This window comes from Chelon labrosus, assembly GCF_963514085.1.
Source record: "Chelon labrosus genome assembly, chromosome: 14".
Classification (NCBI taxonomy): Eukaryota; Metazoa; Chordata; class Actinopteri; order Mugiliformes; family Mugilidae; genus Chelon; species Chelon labrosus.
The window spans coordinates 8237492-8256292 of record NC_140347.1 but is presented as its reverse complement, the minus strand read 5'-3'; the positions used below and the strand labels follow the sequence as shown (position 1 = coordinate 8256292).

At 40.4% G+C, this 18801-nt stretch overlaps 1 protein-coding gene across 1 annotated transcript; it reads left to right on the top strand.

The window, feature by feature from the left end:
* The first annotated feature begins 76 nt into the window (after window positions 1–76).
* Window positions 77–17853, top strand: LOC311499413 (apolipoprotein(a)-like). The gene is made up of 22 exons (XM_084560364.1): window positions 77–104; window positions 203–312; window positions 571–733; window positions 901–1010; window positions 5068–5230; window positions 5353–5462; window positions 6371–6533; window positions 6665–6774; window positions 6994–7129; window positions 7259–7342; window positions 8682–8873; window positions 9062–9171; window positions 9774–9936; window positions 10092–10201; window positions 11297–11432; window positions 11611–11720; window positions 11914–12028; window positions 12285–12359; window positions 12596–12736; window positions 13971–14077; window positions 14548–14693; window positions 17464–17853. Exons 1-22 carry the CDS (start codon window positions 79–81, stop codon window positions 17623–17625), a joined length of 2742 nt encoding a protein of 913 aa, XP_084416490.1. The 5' UTR covers window positions 77–78; the 3' UTR covers window positions 17626–17853.
* Window positions 17854–18801: the final 948 nt, after the last annotated feature.

Genomic DNA, 18801 nt, shown 5'->3' with positions numbered 1-18801 from the left:
CTTCCCTCACGAGTAAGAGTTGGACATGGGATCAAGATCCTTTCACAGTGATATAAATGGGGTGGACACAGTATCAGTATGACTCTTCAAAATCAAACAAAGTGGTACAAATTAGAAAAACCCTTACAGATAAACCAGAAACATAAACAACAAATGTGTTGACACCCTAATGTATGAGTTTGTCTTTGTTCTTCTTTGTTAGCGACCTAGAAAATAACTACTGTCGTAACCCTGATAATGAGATGAGACCCTGGTGTTACACAACTAACCCTGATTCCCGCTGGGAGTACTGTGATGTACCAAGATGCAATGGTAAGATTCATGTACCACAAATTTATGACCAGTCACAGCTGGATCTACTTCAGACAAACACCGCCATCAGAGACCCTTATTGATAAAAAAATAATGTCATATCAAGTCACGTCACACATGTCCTCTCACCCACCACCATAAATGTATACTGTATATAAAAAATAAAAAAAAAAAAACAGACAAATGATGAAAATGTAGACAAACAATGAAACAACTTGACTTGTCCTGTGACCAGTCCATCTTGTTTTCTCTCCTCAGCATCGGAGCCTCCCACCATCATCCCAGAGCTGACATGCTACTCTGGTGTAGGCGTAGCGTACCGTGGCATGATTGCTGAAACTGAGTCTGGCAAAACATGCCAGAGATGGTCAGATCAGACACCACATCAACATGACCGCACCCCAGAAAACTACCCTGGCAAGTAAGAGCTGGATAAGGTCTACCCACAGTGATCTAAATGGGATGGACACAATTCTAAATAAAACAAAGGGGTGCCAATTAGAAAAAACAATTAGTGTAAAACCAGAAACATCAACAACACATGTCTTTTTACACCATTATGTATGAGTTTGTGTTTTTCTTTTTTAGTGACCTTGAAAATAACTACTGTCGTAACCCTGATAATGAGATGAGACCCTGGTGTTACACAACTAACCCTGATTCCCGCTGGGAGTACTGCGACGTACCAAGATGCAATGGTAAGATTAATTTAACCACAGACTTATGACCTTCCTACAGGAAAAAAGTGGCATAGTCCACCACATAAGGTAGCTAATGTGTAGCCCATGTCTTGTTAACGTTAATGGTAACGAAACTTTAATGCAAGACTGAGCTCGGCATGCAGCATGGATCCAGACATAACGTCAGACTAGTTGTTAAAACAAGGTTATATGTTGAGCTGGAGTTGAAGAGCCAAGGAACCAAAATGTGAATATTTGAATTAATATTTTTTATAAAAACCGCCATTTTAAGAATTTACACTTTAACCCCTTGATGCCGAGTGTCACGAATTTCTCGTGGGACCAGTCGGAGTGGGAACTACGTACATCCGGTTAATGGAAGCTAACGAATAGGGAGTTCATTTGTGAATTAAAAAAGTTTAGAAGTCCTAAGTGAAATGCTTGAACTCTGTTTCAGGCAGTTTGTTAAAAAAGGAACACAGTACCGTTCGCGTCGGGCTCGCATATCCAGGCGGGCGCCATCTTGGGGAAACTGAACTGTCTGTTGCCGGAAGAAAGCACTGAGAGCATAGGAAAGAGAGTTCAGTTTCCCCAAGATGGCGCCCGCCTGGATATGCGAGCCCGACGCGAACGGTACTGTGTTCCTTTTTTAACAAACTGCCTGTATACTTGCAAAGTTCTCAATGGTTCGGTTTACATGTAGAGACCCTAGCTATGCTACCGTGTAAGTGTGGTGATATTGTGAGCCTTGTTAGTGGTATAGAAATAGCGATTTCTTTTTATGTGTCGGTGTGCCCCGAAGGCTAGCGTTATACGCTAAATAGCGGTTTGCAAGAAAACTGGTCACATTTGACTAACAAAACAAATGCGTGAAAACAAATACCAGAGAACGGTCGAACTCTGTACACGTGTTATTAACCCCAGGTTCATTTTGCGCCGGAGTTCCCCTTTAAGATAAAGTAATCCTTTATTTATCCCACAGTGCAATGACAAGAAGCAATCTCATCACCCTAAATGTCTAAAGTCTAAATTACGAAGTTTGAGGGCACTGGTCCCTTTAAGCTGAACATTAACTATAGCTATTGATCTAAATGTATTTAAATCACATAGCACAAACAGGAAAAGTAAAAACCAGGTCTGCAGCATTGTGCCTTTAACACACATACATAAGCATTATCATTACAGTATACAATGATCAAGAATAACATTATGACCACCTTCCTAATATTGTCTATATCTCCCTTTTGGTGACTCATCAGAGAATGGACATGGGCCTTCTGAGGGTGTCCTGTGGTGTCTGGCAACAGGATGTTGTTAGTGGGGGCCTTTGAGGGGAGGGGCCTCTGTGGATCATCCCACAGATACTTGATCAGTTTGGGATCTAGTGAATTTGGAGGCCAGGTCAACACCTTGTGCTGTTCTTCATGTCACAAGATGGTCAATGTTATTTACTTCTCCTGTCGTAATGTTGTGGATGATTGGTGTAAATCACACCTCAGGGGGTTCTGCAACATATGAAGGTGATAACAGTTTCTCCGTTCTACATGACAAACGTTCTTCCAACTGTTCTTCATGTTTTTTTTTTGTTTTTTTTTAGTTGTTTCTAAAGTGTTTTTGTGTGTGTGTCTGTGTCAGGCTGCATCCTGCTGGGGATGCCTGCTGCCATCAAGGAGTGTCATTGCTATGGGGTGGGGGTGCCTGGTCTGGTCTAGGTGGGTGCTACATGTCTAAGTAACATCCACACCAATGAATGGTCCAAAAGTTTCCCAGCAGAACATTGAATTGTCACAAGATGGTCAACGTTATTTACTTCTCCTGTCAGTGGTTTTAATGTTGTGGGTGATCGGTGTAGATGCCTCTCATTGTCCAACCCCAAAATGTTTAACACCAACTTCAGAAGTTTAACCCTGCTAAAGTCTATCAGTGCATCTCCGATACAACAAATGCTCTCCTAACTCTCCAAGTCATGAACACCAAGCAGAGTATTTAATGTGTTAATATTCAACACATCGTAAAAGAAATGCTGTGGTGTATTTGTTTTTCTTATCCTAAAATCTACAAGGATTTTGATCTTTTTTGACCTCCTTTTTCGAGCCAATGAGTAAAACAACTGAACTGTCCTATTGATCCAACTGGCTTGCTCAAAGAAAACCACTAATATAAAAGGAGGTACCTCAGTTTATTGAACATGAGCTGCATGTCAGAGGACCTCACCATGGACCTGCACAAAGCAGCTTTCTTTCTGGCAGTCGTGATCTGCACTGGTAAGATACAAGGGCATCTTTACGTGATAATTGTGAATAGATGTGAAACTATACACTTGTCATAAAATATAGAAAAACAAGAGCTGATGATTTGTTTCAGCATGGAAGCATCTTAATAGGACTCCAAAGTTACTAATTTACTATTTAATCAAAGCAGAAGGTACTGAGAGATTCATCTACAATAGATATTATACACTTTTCTATTAAGACTCAGACACAGATAAAATTACAGAGCTGAAGAGAAGACGCAATTTTATCTGATTCACATCATTCCTTGATTCACATCACAAAAATTTTCAGAGTTTATTTTATTCAAAACTAAAACTGTCTAGCTGGGATAGGCTCCAGCAGACCCCCGCGATCCTTAACAGGAATAAGCGGGTACAGGAGATGAATGAATGAACTAAAACTGTCTAGATTGGAGCCTCATTTATGTAGATTTATGTTTCTCAAGATGTCTTGTAATTAAATTGTGTTTGTATGATAACTGCTGACCGAGGGGTCCCAGGTTCGCCTCCCGCCGTGTCCATGGCTGAGGTGCCCTGAGCAAGCATCTAACCCCCAATTGCTCCCCGGGCGCAGTCCTTAGAAGCCGCAGCCCACTGCTCCAACTGTACACACTACTGTGTGAACAGTTGGATGGGTCAAACAGCAGGAACTGAAATTTCCCCATTGCGGGACAATTAAGGGTTACTATTATTATTATTATTATTATTATTATTATTATTATTATTATTATCTCTTTCTAAGCAATTCAGCATTGTCTGGCTGTCCTTTAAAAGGAGCAAACATCTCAGTGTCATCAGTGGTTATGACAACCTCAACTGCTCAGTTTTACTGGACATCTGCTCTGGGGTTACATCTTAGATCTAAAAACTGTCTCCAAATGCCCCACTTATTTTTGTCTGTTTTGAATTGACTACGGTGTACCGCAGGGTTCCATCTCGGGTCTTACAGTATTCTTTTTGCCTTTCACTTCATATACAACAAGAAAGTGCAATGAATTATTAATTGTTATGCAGATGAAAAACAAGTTTACCACCAAGTTTAGCTGAATTCTATGTCGTAGCCAGATGCCAAAAAAACTAAAAAATATATATTTTGCAACTGTGCTTTTATATTTAGATTACATTTACATTGTTGAGAAGATCAGCTTCAACCACTTCATTTTTAGAAAATCTTTGTGGGTTGGTGTCAAATCTTTTTAAGAAACTGCATTTAGGACAGATGGCATGTTTTTATGCAAAGCTGATTAAATCTGCTGTATCTCTATCTTCATGTATCGTCATCTTCTTCGAATCAGATTTTTTTTAAAATGTGTATACTTTGATTATTTTCTGGATGCCTGAAAGAAAGATAAAGATTGAGATTACAGTACACTGTGCTGAACTCTCAAACTGCAGTCCAAAGTCCACAGTCCGCAGTCCGCAGACTGATGAACCTATTGACAAGTGTAGCAATAGTGATAAAACGTCTAACTCGGAGAGGTACCAGCTACAAATAATCTGTGAGTAGTTTGTCAATGATTGTGTTTCTGTAGTTGCTTACTTATCTAATTCAGGTCTTTTGTCCACACAAATTAATTAAAGTGATTAAAAATATCATGTGTTTATGGCACTAAGTACTGTGGTACAAGACATGTGTTCTTGTTAATTTTGACTCTTGGATACACCTTTTCTAATATATAATTACAAAAATGTTGCACTGGCATTTCCAAGCCACTAGAATGTACCATAAATATCGAGTGTACGACTTGACTCGTTCTTGTTGAGAGTTCTATTATCAGTGGATCTTGTTTTTTTTGTCCTCAGCATCGCAGCCCGCCAACGCTGATCCAGAGCTGTACTGTTACACTGGCAGAGGTGCAGGGTATCGAGGCCCGATTGCTGTAACTGAGTCTGGCAAAGCATGTCAGAGATGGTCGGCTCAGGCGCCACATCGACATGACCGCACCCCAGAAAACAACCCCCGCAGGTAAGAGTTGGACCCGGTGAACAAGGTCAAACTGGAAAACCATTTTGAGTGAAACCAGAAACTTCAACAACAAATGTTTTCATAGCCTTATTTATGAGTTCATCTGTGTTCTTCTTTGCTAGCGGCCTAGACTATAACTACTGTCGTAATCCTGATAATGAGTTGAGACCCTGGTGTTACACAACTGACTCTGGATCCCGCTGGGAGTACTGCGCCGTACGTAGCTGTGCTGGTAAGATTCATTCACCACAAACTTGACTAATCACACAACTGTTGGTCATGCACATGCATCTCCTTTGTGAGCGATGTGATGGTTGCATGATACCATGTCATGTTGAATTATACAGATGAAAATGGTACATTGAGGTGTTTGATAACTGCTCCCAAGGATAAACCAGACTTGTGGAGTCCACAATCTTTTTTTTTTTTTTTTTTTTTTTTTTTTTTTTACGCTGGTTTCTTCTGATTTTCCCATAATGTAAAACAAAGAGGCACTGAGCTTGAAGGCACCCCTGTGACCTGAATCAAATAAAGTCAGTGAGCTTATCAGAGGCTTCAAAAGCCATGACCTAGTTTTGTGGGATTGGCCAATCTGTTTATAGGCATAGTACGTTGAGTGTACTGTGAGTCTATCTGTAAACAATTGCTGGAAAAATTACTTGCATCATGATGTAGAGTGGTTAGAAATTGGTTTGAATGACTGCTACCTAGGTGTATGTAAAACTGTATACAATGACTCAGTTGAAATGAAGATTGTAGTTTACGATGTTGTTTCTGTAAGATGTTATCAATACTGCTATACTGGACAAAAAATGCATGCAAAACATACGTTTAATATAAATACAATCCTTTACCCATGTTATTTGATGGCAAAACTCAGCTGGATCTATCTGCAGACAAACAACCCATCAGAACCCTTTTTGAAAACAGAAATAATCAAATATCATCACATCACATCAGATTTTTTAACTCAGATTTTTGAACTCAAGCCACCACCCCTAATGCCCTTGTATCAGTTACTTTACATGTATATAAAGCAAGAAATAGACAAACAACTAGAATCTACCATAAATACAGAACTTACAACTTGACTTGTTGTTGGTAGTTCTATGACCAGTCCAATTTGATTTCTTTCCCCAGGTTTCACTCCTCCCACCATCGTACAGGATCTGACCTGTTTCTTTGATAGAGGTGCAACGTACCGAGGCACGACCGCCGTAACTGACACTGGCAAAACGTGCCAGAGATGGTCGGCTCAGACGCCACATCAACATGACCGCACCCCAGAGAACTACCCCAGCGAGTAAGAGCTAGTCTACCCACAATGTCATATATGGGGTGGACACAGTATTACTATGACTCTTGAAAAAAATATGTGCAAATTAGTAAAATCCTCAGAGAGAAACTAGAAACATCTGTGTTCTTCTTTGTTAGCGGCCTAGAACATAACTACTGTCGTAACCCTGACAATGAGTTGAGACCCTGGTGTTACACAACCGACTCTGGATCCCGTTGGGAGTACTGCCCCATACCTAGATGCACCGGTAAGATTAATTTACCACAAACTTATGACTAATCACTGTTTGCAACCCTAACCCTTAATAATCAGTTCAATAGGAAAATACTGGCTCCTAATAACCATGTACCCACAGTTTAAATATATATTCAGAGAGAGTAGAGAATAGACTAAAATGTACCATAAAGCATATGACTTGTTCTTGTTGGAAGATCTTCGACCTGTCCATCTTTTTTTCTGTCCTCAGATCTGATCTGTTACACTGGTAGAGGTGCGGGTTACCGAGGTGCAGTTGCTGTTACTGAATCTGGTAAAACGTGTCAGAGATGGTCAAAACAGACACCACATGAACACAGCCGCACCCCAGAAAACAACCCCCGCAGGTAAGAGTTGGACCAGTGAACAAGGTCTACCCACAATGACATAAATGGGGTGGACACAGTGTTAGTACGACTCTTGAAAATCAAAGAAAGATGTGCAAACTGGAAATTGTCTGTGTTCTTCTTTGTTAGCGGCCTAGAACATAACTACTGTCGTAACCCTGATAATGAGTTGAGACCCTGGTGTTACACAACTGACTCTGGATCCCGCTGGGAGTACTGCCCCGTACCCGACTGCGCCAGTAAGATTCATTTACCACAAATTTTTAACTAATCCACAACTATTTAGAAGCGTATAGTGTTAAGGGTGAGTCAGAAATTTGTCTTGATTGACCTGTTAACACAAACTAAATCAAGGTTAAATATTGACATATTGTATGATTTAGTCCCTGAATCCCCTAAACAATGACTTAATTCTGTATTCTGTATGTTTTCCAAGCTGATTTAAGGCACAATCAATCTGTGTGTGTATGTAAACACCTGACCCAGTTGAACAGGGAAATAATTAATTCTAGGTTTTTTCCTATCTGTAAACAATACCCAAAAACAAAGTCACCACCAAACAAAAAGATCACACACTCTAATATTTGGTTGGACCACCTTTAACTTTGATTACAGCACACATTTGCTGTGGCATTGTTTCAATAAGCTTCTGCAGTGTCACAAGATTTATTTCCATCCAGTGTTGCATTAATTTTTCACCGAGATCTTGTATTGATGATGGAGAGTCTGACCACTTCACAAAGCCTTCTCCAGCACATCCCAAAGATTCTCAATGGGGTTAAGGTCTGGACTCTGTGGTGGCCAATCCATGTGTGAAAATGATGTCTCCTGCTCCCTGAACCACTCTTTCACAATTTGAATCCTGGCATTGTCATCTTGGAATATGCCCGTGAACATCAGGGAAGAAAAAATCCATTGAATGAATAACCTGGTCATTCAGTATATTCAGGTAGTCAGCTAACCTCATTCTACATAATGTTGCTGAACCTAGACCTGAGCAACTGCAGCAACCCCAGATCATAGCACTGCCCCCACAGGCTTGTATAGTAGACACTAGGCATGATGGGTGCATCACTTCATCTGCCTCTCTTCTTACCCTGATGCCATGGTTCTTTACTATCCTTCCAGTTTTTAATAATACGTTGGACAGTTCTTAACCCAGTTTTAGTAGTTTCTTTAATCTCCTTAGATGTTTTCTTTCCTTGATGCATGCCAATGATTTGACCCTTCTCAAACAGACTAACATCTTTTCCACGACCACAGGATGTGTCTTTAGACATGGTTGTTTAAGAAATGAGAAGCTACTCATTGCATCAGTTGGGGTTAAATAACTTGTTGCCAGCTGAAAGAAAATCACCCATGCAGTAATTATCCAATAGGAGGTGCGTACCTATCTGCTTAGTTAAACCCAGGTGACAACTTTTTTTTTTTTGGCCAGGCAGTGTATATAAAATGTTAAATTGCACCATAAAATGCATATACAGAAAGAAATAGACCAACGACTAGAAGGTACCATAATTACAGGGCGTACGACTTGATTTGTTTTTATTAGGAGATCTAAGACCAGTCCATCCTGTTTTCTGTCCTCAGGTTTGGAGCCTCCCCCAGAGCTGGACTGTTTCAATGGGAGAGGTGCAGCGTACAGAGGCATGATTTCTGTAACTGAGTCTGGAAAAATATGTCAGAAATGGTCTGTTCAGACGCCACATGAACATAGCCGCACCCCAGAAAACAACCCCCGCAGGTAAGAGCTGGGCCGAGGAACCAGGTCTTCCCACAGTGCCATAAATGGGGTGGACACAGTTTTAGTATGACTGTTCAAAATCAAACAAAGTGGTGCAAATTAGAAAAACCCTGAGAGAGAAATGAAAAACATCAACAACAAATGTTTACAGCCTTATTTATGAGTTTGTCTGTGTTCTTTGTTGTCAGCGGCCTCCAAAATAACTACTGTCGTAATCCCGATAATGAGATGAGACCCTGGTGCTACACAACTAACCCTGATTCCCGCTGGGAGTACTGTGGCGTACGTAGATGCACTGGTAAGATTCATGTACCATAAACATATGACCAATGACACAACTGTTTAGTAATGAGTAATGGGGGCGTGTCAGAACTTTGTCTTGATTGATCTGTGAACACACGATGAAACAAGGTTAAAAACAACATTGTAACATTTTGTATAACTGACTCGTTGAATCTTAATAAAATATAGGTCTGAAAGCACCCTACATTTTCTCCTGTGGTTTTATAACGGCCAAGGTCTGGATATGAAATTGTTTGAGCCTTTAAAATCCAGTGAATCAGTTGCTAGTTTTACATGGACACTTGTATTCTAGTAATATCCTAAATAATAGCCCAATCAGAATAAAACCACCCAATATAACAAATTAAATCAGAACAGACTGTTGTGTTTGTTGAGAGATCAGTTGAAAAGTGAGATTGTGGTTTACGGTGACCACATGGCATTACTTGTCTCTGTATAGTAGACACATAATGTAAGCAAATCATAAATTTAATATAAATATGAAAATTTAAGACATTCTTTTATGGCGGTTATAGTATACAATAAATGTAGGGTGTACGACTTGACTTGTTTTTGTTGAAAGTTCTGTGACCAGTCCATCTTGTTTTCTCTCCTCAGATCCAGAGCCTCCCGCCATTGTCCCACAGCTGACCTGCTACTCTGGTTTAGGCGTAGCTTACCGAGGCACGATAGCTGTAACTGAGTCTGGAAAAACTTGCCAGAGATGGTCAGCTCAGATGCCACATCAACATGACCGTACCCCAGAAAACTACCCCGGCAAGTAAGAGCTGGATAAGGTCTACCCACAATGATCTAAATGGGATGGACACAATTCTAAATAAAACAACTAAGAAAAAGTCTTATTGTGAAACTAGAAACATCAACAAACATTTTTGCAGTCTTATATATGAGTTCATCTGTGTTCTTCTTTGTTAGCGGCCTAGAACATAACTACTGTCGTAACCCTGATAATGAGATGAGACCCTGGTGTTACACAACTGACTCTGGATCCCGCTGGGAGTACTGTGGTGTACCCAAATGCGCTGGTAAGATTCTTTGACCACAAACCTAAGGCCAATCACACAACTGTTTGCAAGCTGTTGTAATGAGGGCGTGTCAGAACTCTCTTGTTTCCCTTGTCTTGATTGCCCTGTGCACTCAAGTCATCTACAGCACCTTGGAGGAATTTTAGCCCATTCCTCAGAACAGAACCGCTTCAGTTCTGAGATGTTGGTGGGTTTCCTCACATGAACTGCTTGCTTCAGGTCCTTCCACAACATTTCTGTTGGATTAAGGTCAGGACTTTGACTTGGCTGTTCCTAAACATTCATCTTGTTCTTCTTTAACTGTTCTTTTGTAGAACGACTCGTGAGCTTGGGCTCGTTGTCTTGATGCATGACCCAGTTTATCTTCAGATTCAACTCATGCCCAGATGTCCTGAAATGTTCTTTCAGAATTTACTGGTAGAATTCAGAATGAATTGGTCCATCAATGATGACAAGCCTTCCTGGCCCAGATGCAGCAAAACAACCCCAAACAAGGACATTAACACCCCCATGTTTCGTGGAGGGATGAGGTTCCTACTTTGGTCTCATCTGTCCACTAAACATTGTCCCAATAGTCTCCTGGCTTGTCCACATGATGTTTAGAAATGTTCTTTTTTGGGAACAGTGTCTTTGTCATTGCCTCTCTGCCATCACCCAATGGTTATTCAGTGTTCTCCTGATGGTGGATTCATGAACATTAACATTAGCCAAAGTGAGAGAGGCATTTGATTGGACTATTTAACTTTGGTTGGAATGAATCCATTCTTTCTCCAGATGTTTGCCCATTGTAGGGTAAACAACCATCTGTTGTTTAACCCATGTGACCGGGAAAGACAGAAACATGAAGATAGCAAAACAGCCATTTGTTTAATCAAGCGCTTGGACGATGGACAGAGCAGGAATCAATGTTGGTAGCAATGTTCAAAACATGGCTCCATTTTGATCATGTTCTTCTGTTGAATCAATTCAGTGTTGTCGATGATGTTGGAGACTTTATGTAAACATTTAAGTTGGACTTTGTAATCTGAAGGATGTCAATCTAGGTTGTTCTTGTAGGGACATCTCTGACCTGTTTATCTTGTTTTCTGTCCTCAGACCTGACCTGTTTCACTGGAGGAGGTTCAGCGTACCGAGGCACGGTTGCTGTAACTGCGTCCGGCAAAACGTGTCAGAGTTGGTCGGTTCAGACGCCACATAAACATGACCGCACGCCAGAAAAATACCCCAGCAAGTAAGAGTTGGACAAGGTCTACCCAGATTGATATACATGGGGTGGACACAGTATTAGTATAACTCTTGAAAATTAAAGGTGTCCAGATTTGAAAACCCTTTAAGGAGAAACCAGAAACATCAACAACAAATGTCTTTACAGCCCTATATATGAGTTTGCCTTTGTTCTTCTTTGTTAGCGGTCTAGAAAATAATTACTGCCGTAACCCTGATAATGAGCTGGGACCCTGGTGTTACACAAGGGATCCTGAATCCCGCTGGGAGTACTGCGATGTGCCAAGATGCACTGGTAAGATTCATTTATCGTGTACCCTCAAAAGTACACACAATATGACTTTTAAGGTTGTAGTAACTGCGTCTATTTTCTCATGTGTAATGCAGCTGAATTCAAAGGCTTTAAACTTTTTACTTTACTAACTTTTATAAATTTCGTGAAAGTCTTCATCCTGGTGATAATTCAAGATTGTGAATTCTCTCTGTAGCTGCATTCAACTGCGGGATACCAGTTATTGACCAAACACGGTGTTTATATCGTATTGTCGGCGGTTGTGAGTCCTCACCTCACTCATGGCCCTGGCAAATCAGCCTCCGGAGCAGGTGAGTAGATCATCACTAAAAATACGACAACAAGAGACAAACTGCAATTATAAAATATGATGTAAAGGTTTCTGAAGAAAAATACCATGTTTTACTGAAGCAGGCAATAAGAATAGTTTCACATGGGTCATAATGACATTGACAAGACTTTCAAATAACCTTTCATTTTCATTTTTTATCATGAATTTCTCCAATTGTGCATGCATGTTTTGCGTTTGTCAAATTTGAAATGAATATCTGTCTCTCTGTCTATCAGTGCAGGAGGCCATTTCTGTGGAGGAACTCTGATTGACCCTCAGTGGGTCCTCACTGCTGCACACTGTCTGGACAGGTCAGAAACCGAGCGCATTAACAACATCTAAAGGCGCCAAGCCGACTTTCAACTTTGCTTTCACAAAGGCGCAGAATATATGTAGCAGCTGGCTGTTGGCTGTAGTGTTTGTGGTATGTTTAAGTCCAGCCACAGTCAACGATTGTTGCCAGTAGTTCTTTGATGGTGTGTACAGGCTTTTAAGACTAACTCCTTGTAGTAATACAAACCATTGATGACTAGTGTGTTTTTTGCAGTTCCACCCCAAGTTCTGCCTATTCCGTATACCTGGGTATCCACACACAGGGAGGCAGTGAGTCGTCCAAACAAGAGAGGAGACTGGAGAAACTGGTGCTAGGTCCCAACGGAGCAGATATCGCTCTGCTCAAGCTGGAGAGGTCAGTATAACTGTGCAACCATCACTACTGATGCTATAAATTCCTCATAGCAGTCATGCTCTGTTCTGTTACAAATGAACAAATGAGACTGGGGAGTGATTGCAAATTAACCACTTCATCACCTACGGATCACAGACTGTATAAATATGGACCGCTTTACGGGGCGGTTGGCATGGCAACTAGTAGATACCATTATGCCACATCCTGTTTTTATAGCGTCAAATAACTAAAACGAAACTTATCCAAATAATTGACACTTGAACATACGGTATTATACTGATATACTATTTGACATGTATTTTATTGTTTGGCCCAAGTCCCATCCACTAACATGGAGGAGGCAGAGCTTATGACATATACTGCAGCCAACCACCAGGGGCAGCTCTACTTGCTTTGGCTTCACTTTTGAGGAGCAGTTCCGCCGTCCATCTTTATACAGTCTATGCTATAGACAGATAGAACATCCTTATAATTACATAACCAAGTAGCACGCCTTCTCGTCATATATACATAAATGTTATTTCCTTCGTGTAGCCTAGATGGTACGTGAACCACAGCACAGTAATAACAACCACTGACCATACTCTGCTGATGCTCCATTTTCAATTTATTTCTTCAAATCCTTTTTTTTCCCTACAAACTCAAGACCAATCACAAAACAGTTTGCAGAATGTGACGTTGAGCTGGTGGCACAACCGCACAAGGTTTAAATGCAACATGTTGTAAAAAAAATTGTTATGGAGCTCCTGTAGAGCTAAACCTGTGTTCTCCATCACAGAAATGGACTGGTGGTCCGATGGAATTAACTCTGTAACCCTCTCTGTAATCATTTTTGCCTTTCCTGAGAAAACATTCCTCTTCTTTTAAACGCTGTGTTCAGTGTTTGTTTTTGTTTTTTTGTGCAGCCTTTGCTTGAGTGTGCTCGGTTTTCTGTAAATAGTATTGACTGTCATTCTACTACTGTCACCTTGCAAAACACCTACATTGCACTATTGACAAATCGCTCTCAGACCGACATAATTTTCCACAGTGAAGTAGTAGTAGTATTGGTAGTAGTAGTAGTTTTGCTCTTTAACATTTGGTTCTGGTTTGCATAAGACGTAAAGTATATAGAGAAGCTTGGGCTTGCCTGTGTGCTCTATCCAGTCCGTTCCAGGCACCAGTCTGATAAAGCATCACTACTTTTTCAGTCCATTTAAGATCTCTGAAACGTCATTGCTTTCTGTGTTTTCAGCCCTGTGTCCATAAACAGTGAAGTGATGCCAGCTTGTCTTCCGGACAAAGACTATGTTGTTCCCCATGGAACGAAGTGTTACGCTACTGGATGGGGTGATACTCAAGGTACGTCGCTTGTATGTGTGCTCTCGTTGATCTTCGTGAGGGCTGGTGTGAGAGTGAGCTTCAGACAAAAGTGTACAATGAAGACTTGGGAGAGTTTAGGATAAGATCAGGCACAAAAACGTCCTATTTAGAATAGAGTGTGATCACTTTTCCAGGCATTGCTTTATTGTTTTAGTGGAGTGAAAAAGGTGCCAAAAAGTAGAAATTTCCATTAGTTAAATGTGAGATTACTTTTTAAATTTTTAATTTGAATTTTACTTCTACTTTTTAAGCCAAAAGTAACTTTTTTTTAAACTGAAGTTTCATATTCTGAAAGTTCAAGCTTAAAAAATATATTGTTTTTTCATATATATTTTCAAACGAGACATTTATAAGAGGCAGAAATACACTACGTCTCAAGTTCCCAATCAGCACTACAACATGTCTCGCAATGTTTGCAACTGATGGACATAACAGCACATGTTCTGCAGGTACTGGAGGTGAAGGCCATCTAAAACAAGCTCGTGTCCCTGTGATCGAGAACGAGATCTGTAATAAGCCGGAGTACCTGGACGGAAAAGTCAAGGACCATGAGATGTGTGCAGGATATGATGAGGGAGGAGTAGACACCTGCCAGGTATGGAAAACTATGTAATATCTGCCTCAGTGTATATTTTGACAACAGTATTAATTAAAAGTAAGATTTTAAGCATTTTATAGGAACATTTTGGAAAATAAATCCATCATTTGACGCTTAATTGCGCGAGACGATGACAGTAAGTTCAATGAGTTGCTAGTGTCACTCAGACTTTCAGCCAGTAAGCAGCTGGTCAGCTTAGATACAAAATAATAATAATAATGTACAGCACAACAAACGGTATTTGAGAAATAATAAATCAATTTGATTTTCTTGATGTAAAAAAATAAACTTACGTTATCATCAATGTTAAACCAGTCTAAGTGAGTGAGTCCTCTGTTGATGTTAGTTATAACTGATATGAAGTATAACATAAGGCCACGATTATACTGAATTCCCTGAATATAACTGGCCTACATCTGAGCTGCACATACATTTTTTACCATTAGTGATGTATAAACCTACTCAAAATAAAGCAGAGACTATTCAGACAACTGTCGTAATACTTACAGTTTGGACAAAAAACAGAAGTTTATTTATTTTGAGTCTGATTTTGGCATCAGTCAACCTGAAAACATCAAAGCTGTAAAATGCCTTCTATGTGTGTTGGGTTTAAGTCAGATTAATTTAGTTTAGGCCCCCCACACACCAGTATCCAAGCTTCTTTTTATTTCGGAAATTCAAGATTATGTGACGATTCAAGCAGGAATTTTTTCATGAGTTCATCACTGGTTAACGATACCTTCATTGCTTTAGGCAAAGGACTTGTCTCTATACTCGTCCTGGTTTGAATCCTATCTAGCAGATTCTAGTTTGTCTTTGAAAACACTTACACTTATACAAACGTTAGACTTGGAGTTCCTCGGGATTCTGTGGTGGGACCAATACTTTTCACGTTATACATGCTTCCTTTAGGCAATATTATTAGTAAACACGGCACAAACTTCCATTACTATGCAGATGACACCCAGCTATATTTATCCATGAAACCAGATTAAACTAATCAGCTGGTTAAACTTCAAGCATGCCTTAAAGACATAAAGGCTTGGGTGACCTGTAACTTCCTGCTGCTAAACTCTGACAAAACACCTCAGAGATTCATTTTCTAATCATATAGCTCCTCTGTGTGGCATTAACTTAGCCTCCAGGACTACTGTAAGAAACCTTAGTGTTATATTTAACGACGATATACACTATATTAGCAAAAGTATTCGCTCACCCATTCAAATGATCAGAATCAGGTGTTCTAATCACTTGGCCTGGCCCCAGGTGTATAAATTCAAGCACTCAGGCATGCAGACTGTGAAACAAGACATTTGTGAAAGAATGGGCCGCTCTCAGGAGCTCAGTGAATTCCAGCGTGGAACTGTCATAGGATGCCACTTGTGCAACAAATCCAGTCGTGAAATTTCCTCGCTCCTAAATATTCCACAGTCAACTGTCAGCTCTATTATAACAAAATGGAAGCGTTTGGGAAAAACAGCAACTCAGCCACGAAGTGGTAGGCCACGTAAAGTGACAGAGAGGGGTCAGCGGATGCTGAAGCGCATAGTGCAAAGAGGTCGCCGACTTTCTGCACAGTCAATTGCTACAGAGCTACAAACTTCATGTGACCTTCAGATTAGCCCAAGTACAGTACGCAGAGAGCTTCATGGAATGGGTTTCCATGGCCGAGCAGCTGCAGCCAAGCCACACATCACCAAGTGCAATGCAAGGCGTCGGATGCAATGGTGTAAAGCACGCCGCCACTGGCCTCTAGAGCAGTGGAGACGCGTTCTCTGGAGTGATGAATCACGCTTTTCCATCTGGCAATCTGATGGACGAGTCTGGGTTTGGAGGTTGCCAGGAGAACGGTACATTTCAGATTGCATTGTGCCAACTGTGAAATTTGGTGGAGGAGGAATTATGGTATGGGGTTGTTTTTCAGGAGCTGGGCTTGGCCCCTTAGTTCCAGTGAAAGGAACATTGAATGCTTCAGGATACCAAAACATTTTGGACAATTCCATGCTCCCAACCTTGTGGGAACAGTTTGGAGCGGGCCCCTTCCTCTTCCAACATGACTGTGCACCAGTGCACAAAGCAAGGTCCATAAAGACGTGGATGACAGAGTCTGGTGTGGATGAACTTGACTGGCCTGCACAGAGTCCTGACCTGAACCCGATAGAACACCTTTGGGATGAATTAGAGCGGAGACTGAGAGCCAGGCCTTCTCGACCAACATCAGTGTGTGACCTCACCAATGCGCTTTTGGAAGAATGGTCAAAAATTCCTATAAACACTCTCCTCAACCTTGTGGACAGTCTTCCCAGAAGAGTTGAAGCTGTAATAGCTGCAAAAGGTGGACCGACATCATATTGAATTCTATGAGTTAGGAATGGGATGGCACTTCAGTTCATAGAATGAGTAAAGGCAGGTGAGCGAATACTTTTGGTAATATAGTGTATATGTCCCTTTATTCACACTTAAAACAAGTGACCGTGACTTCCTTCTTTCACCTGCGTAATATTGTCAAAATTAGGAGCCTCTCGTCTCAAAGTGATGCTAAAAAACAAACTAGTTCATGCATTTGTTACTTCTAGGCTGCAATCCTGTAATGCACTACGATTCAAAATGTTGCAGTGAGAGCATTGATGGGAATTAGCAAAAGAGATAAGGTTTCATTTGCTCTGTGTAAAATCCAGAATAGAATTCATGCTCTGAGGGTTTCAGGCTCTGAATTGTTATTGATGCTATATAAATAACATTGAAATGAACTGAATTGTGCCTGCAGGGTGACAGCGGAGGTCCTCTGGTGACTTATGCCCAGAACAGGTATGTTGTGCAGGGCGTCACATCATGGGGTTATGGATGTGCCAATGCCATGAAACCCGGTGTCTACGCCCGAGTCTCTAAGTTTATCGACTGGATCAAGAGAACGATTAATGCCGGTTAAAAAAAAAACAACTATCCACCGTCAAATGTGACAGAAGATGTCGGCGTGTACATGCTGTTCTGCTTCAACACGACTGGAAGTTTAGCGCTTGATTTCCTGCAATGGAAATACACAATAAGCAGAGCCTTGGTTTTAGGATGTAAATGTCTATTTGTTGTGCGGACTGAAATTGGGAGTTCATACGTTACAGAAAATATCCAAAACAATAAAAAAAAACTTCCTTGTATTTTAGCTGATGAAATAAAATTCAATCACTCAGTTGCTGTGTCCTCGTTGTTTTGCAGATCTGATTTCAAAAGTTTCTTCATTTGTAGATTCTCCACTTCAGTCTCCTTTTTCCTAAGAAAAAAACTCAACATTTTATTAGGGTGTTAGGGTGAAGTAAAAACTTCCTTGTGTCATGATGCTTATAAATGAGAATTGTGATTGGATTTTCAGATAATTTACCTTCAGAAAATGTGTAAACATTTCCAAATTTAGAGATTTCCTGTTCCTACAAAATTAGTAGGGGGACAAACTTCGATTCTTGCTGTTGTATCTCGGGGGGAACTTCCTTTGTGTTCACAATACCATGTTGTTAATAATAATAATATTAATAAAAGAGACTGCACTTAAGTCTACTAACTTTCACAGGAAAGAGTGAAAACTGGAACAGGAAGCTCGGGAAACTAAGAGTTCATGGGCAACAACAACAAAAAGCTAAATTTCATGCATTTTTTTTAAATTTCCATACATGGAGCAGATTGTTTTTTTTTTTTTTTTGTTTTTTTTTAACTTACACTTGACATAAATCTACAAACTAATAATTTGTAAAATGCACCAGCACCAAAAAGGTTTAAGTAAAGATGGAATATCGTAGCCTTCATGAAGGTTCATCTGACTGTATTTGTTTTAGCTTTACTTATGTATGGATACTAGGGGTGTAACGGTACACAGAAGTCACGGTTTAGTACGTACCTAGGTGTTGGGGTCATGGTTCGGTACAACGGGAAAAAAAGCAACAAAAACTCGCATAAAACTAGCTTTTTTCATTTCTTTTCATTTCTCAAACTGAGGTAGTCGGGTAGCAACTGCCAACTTTGGTAACTTCATTATAAGAAACTAACTCAACTAACTTGTTGAACACCTCGCACCAGTGACAGACATATCGGGCTGATGACGTCTTATGTGCGTTAG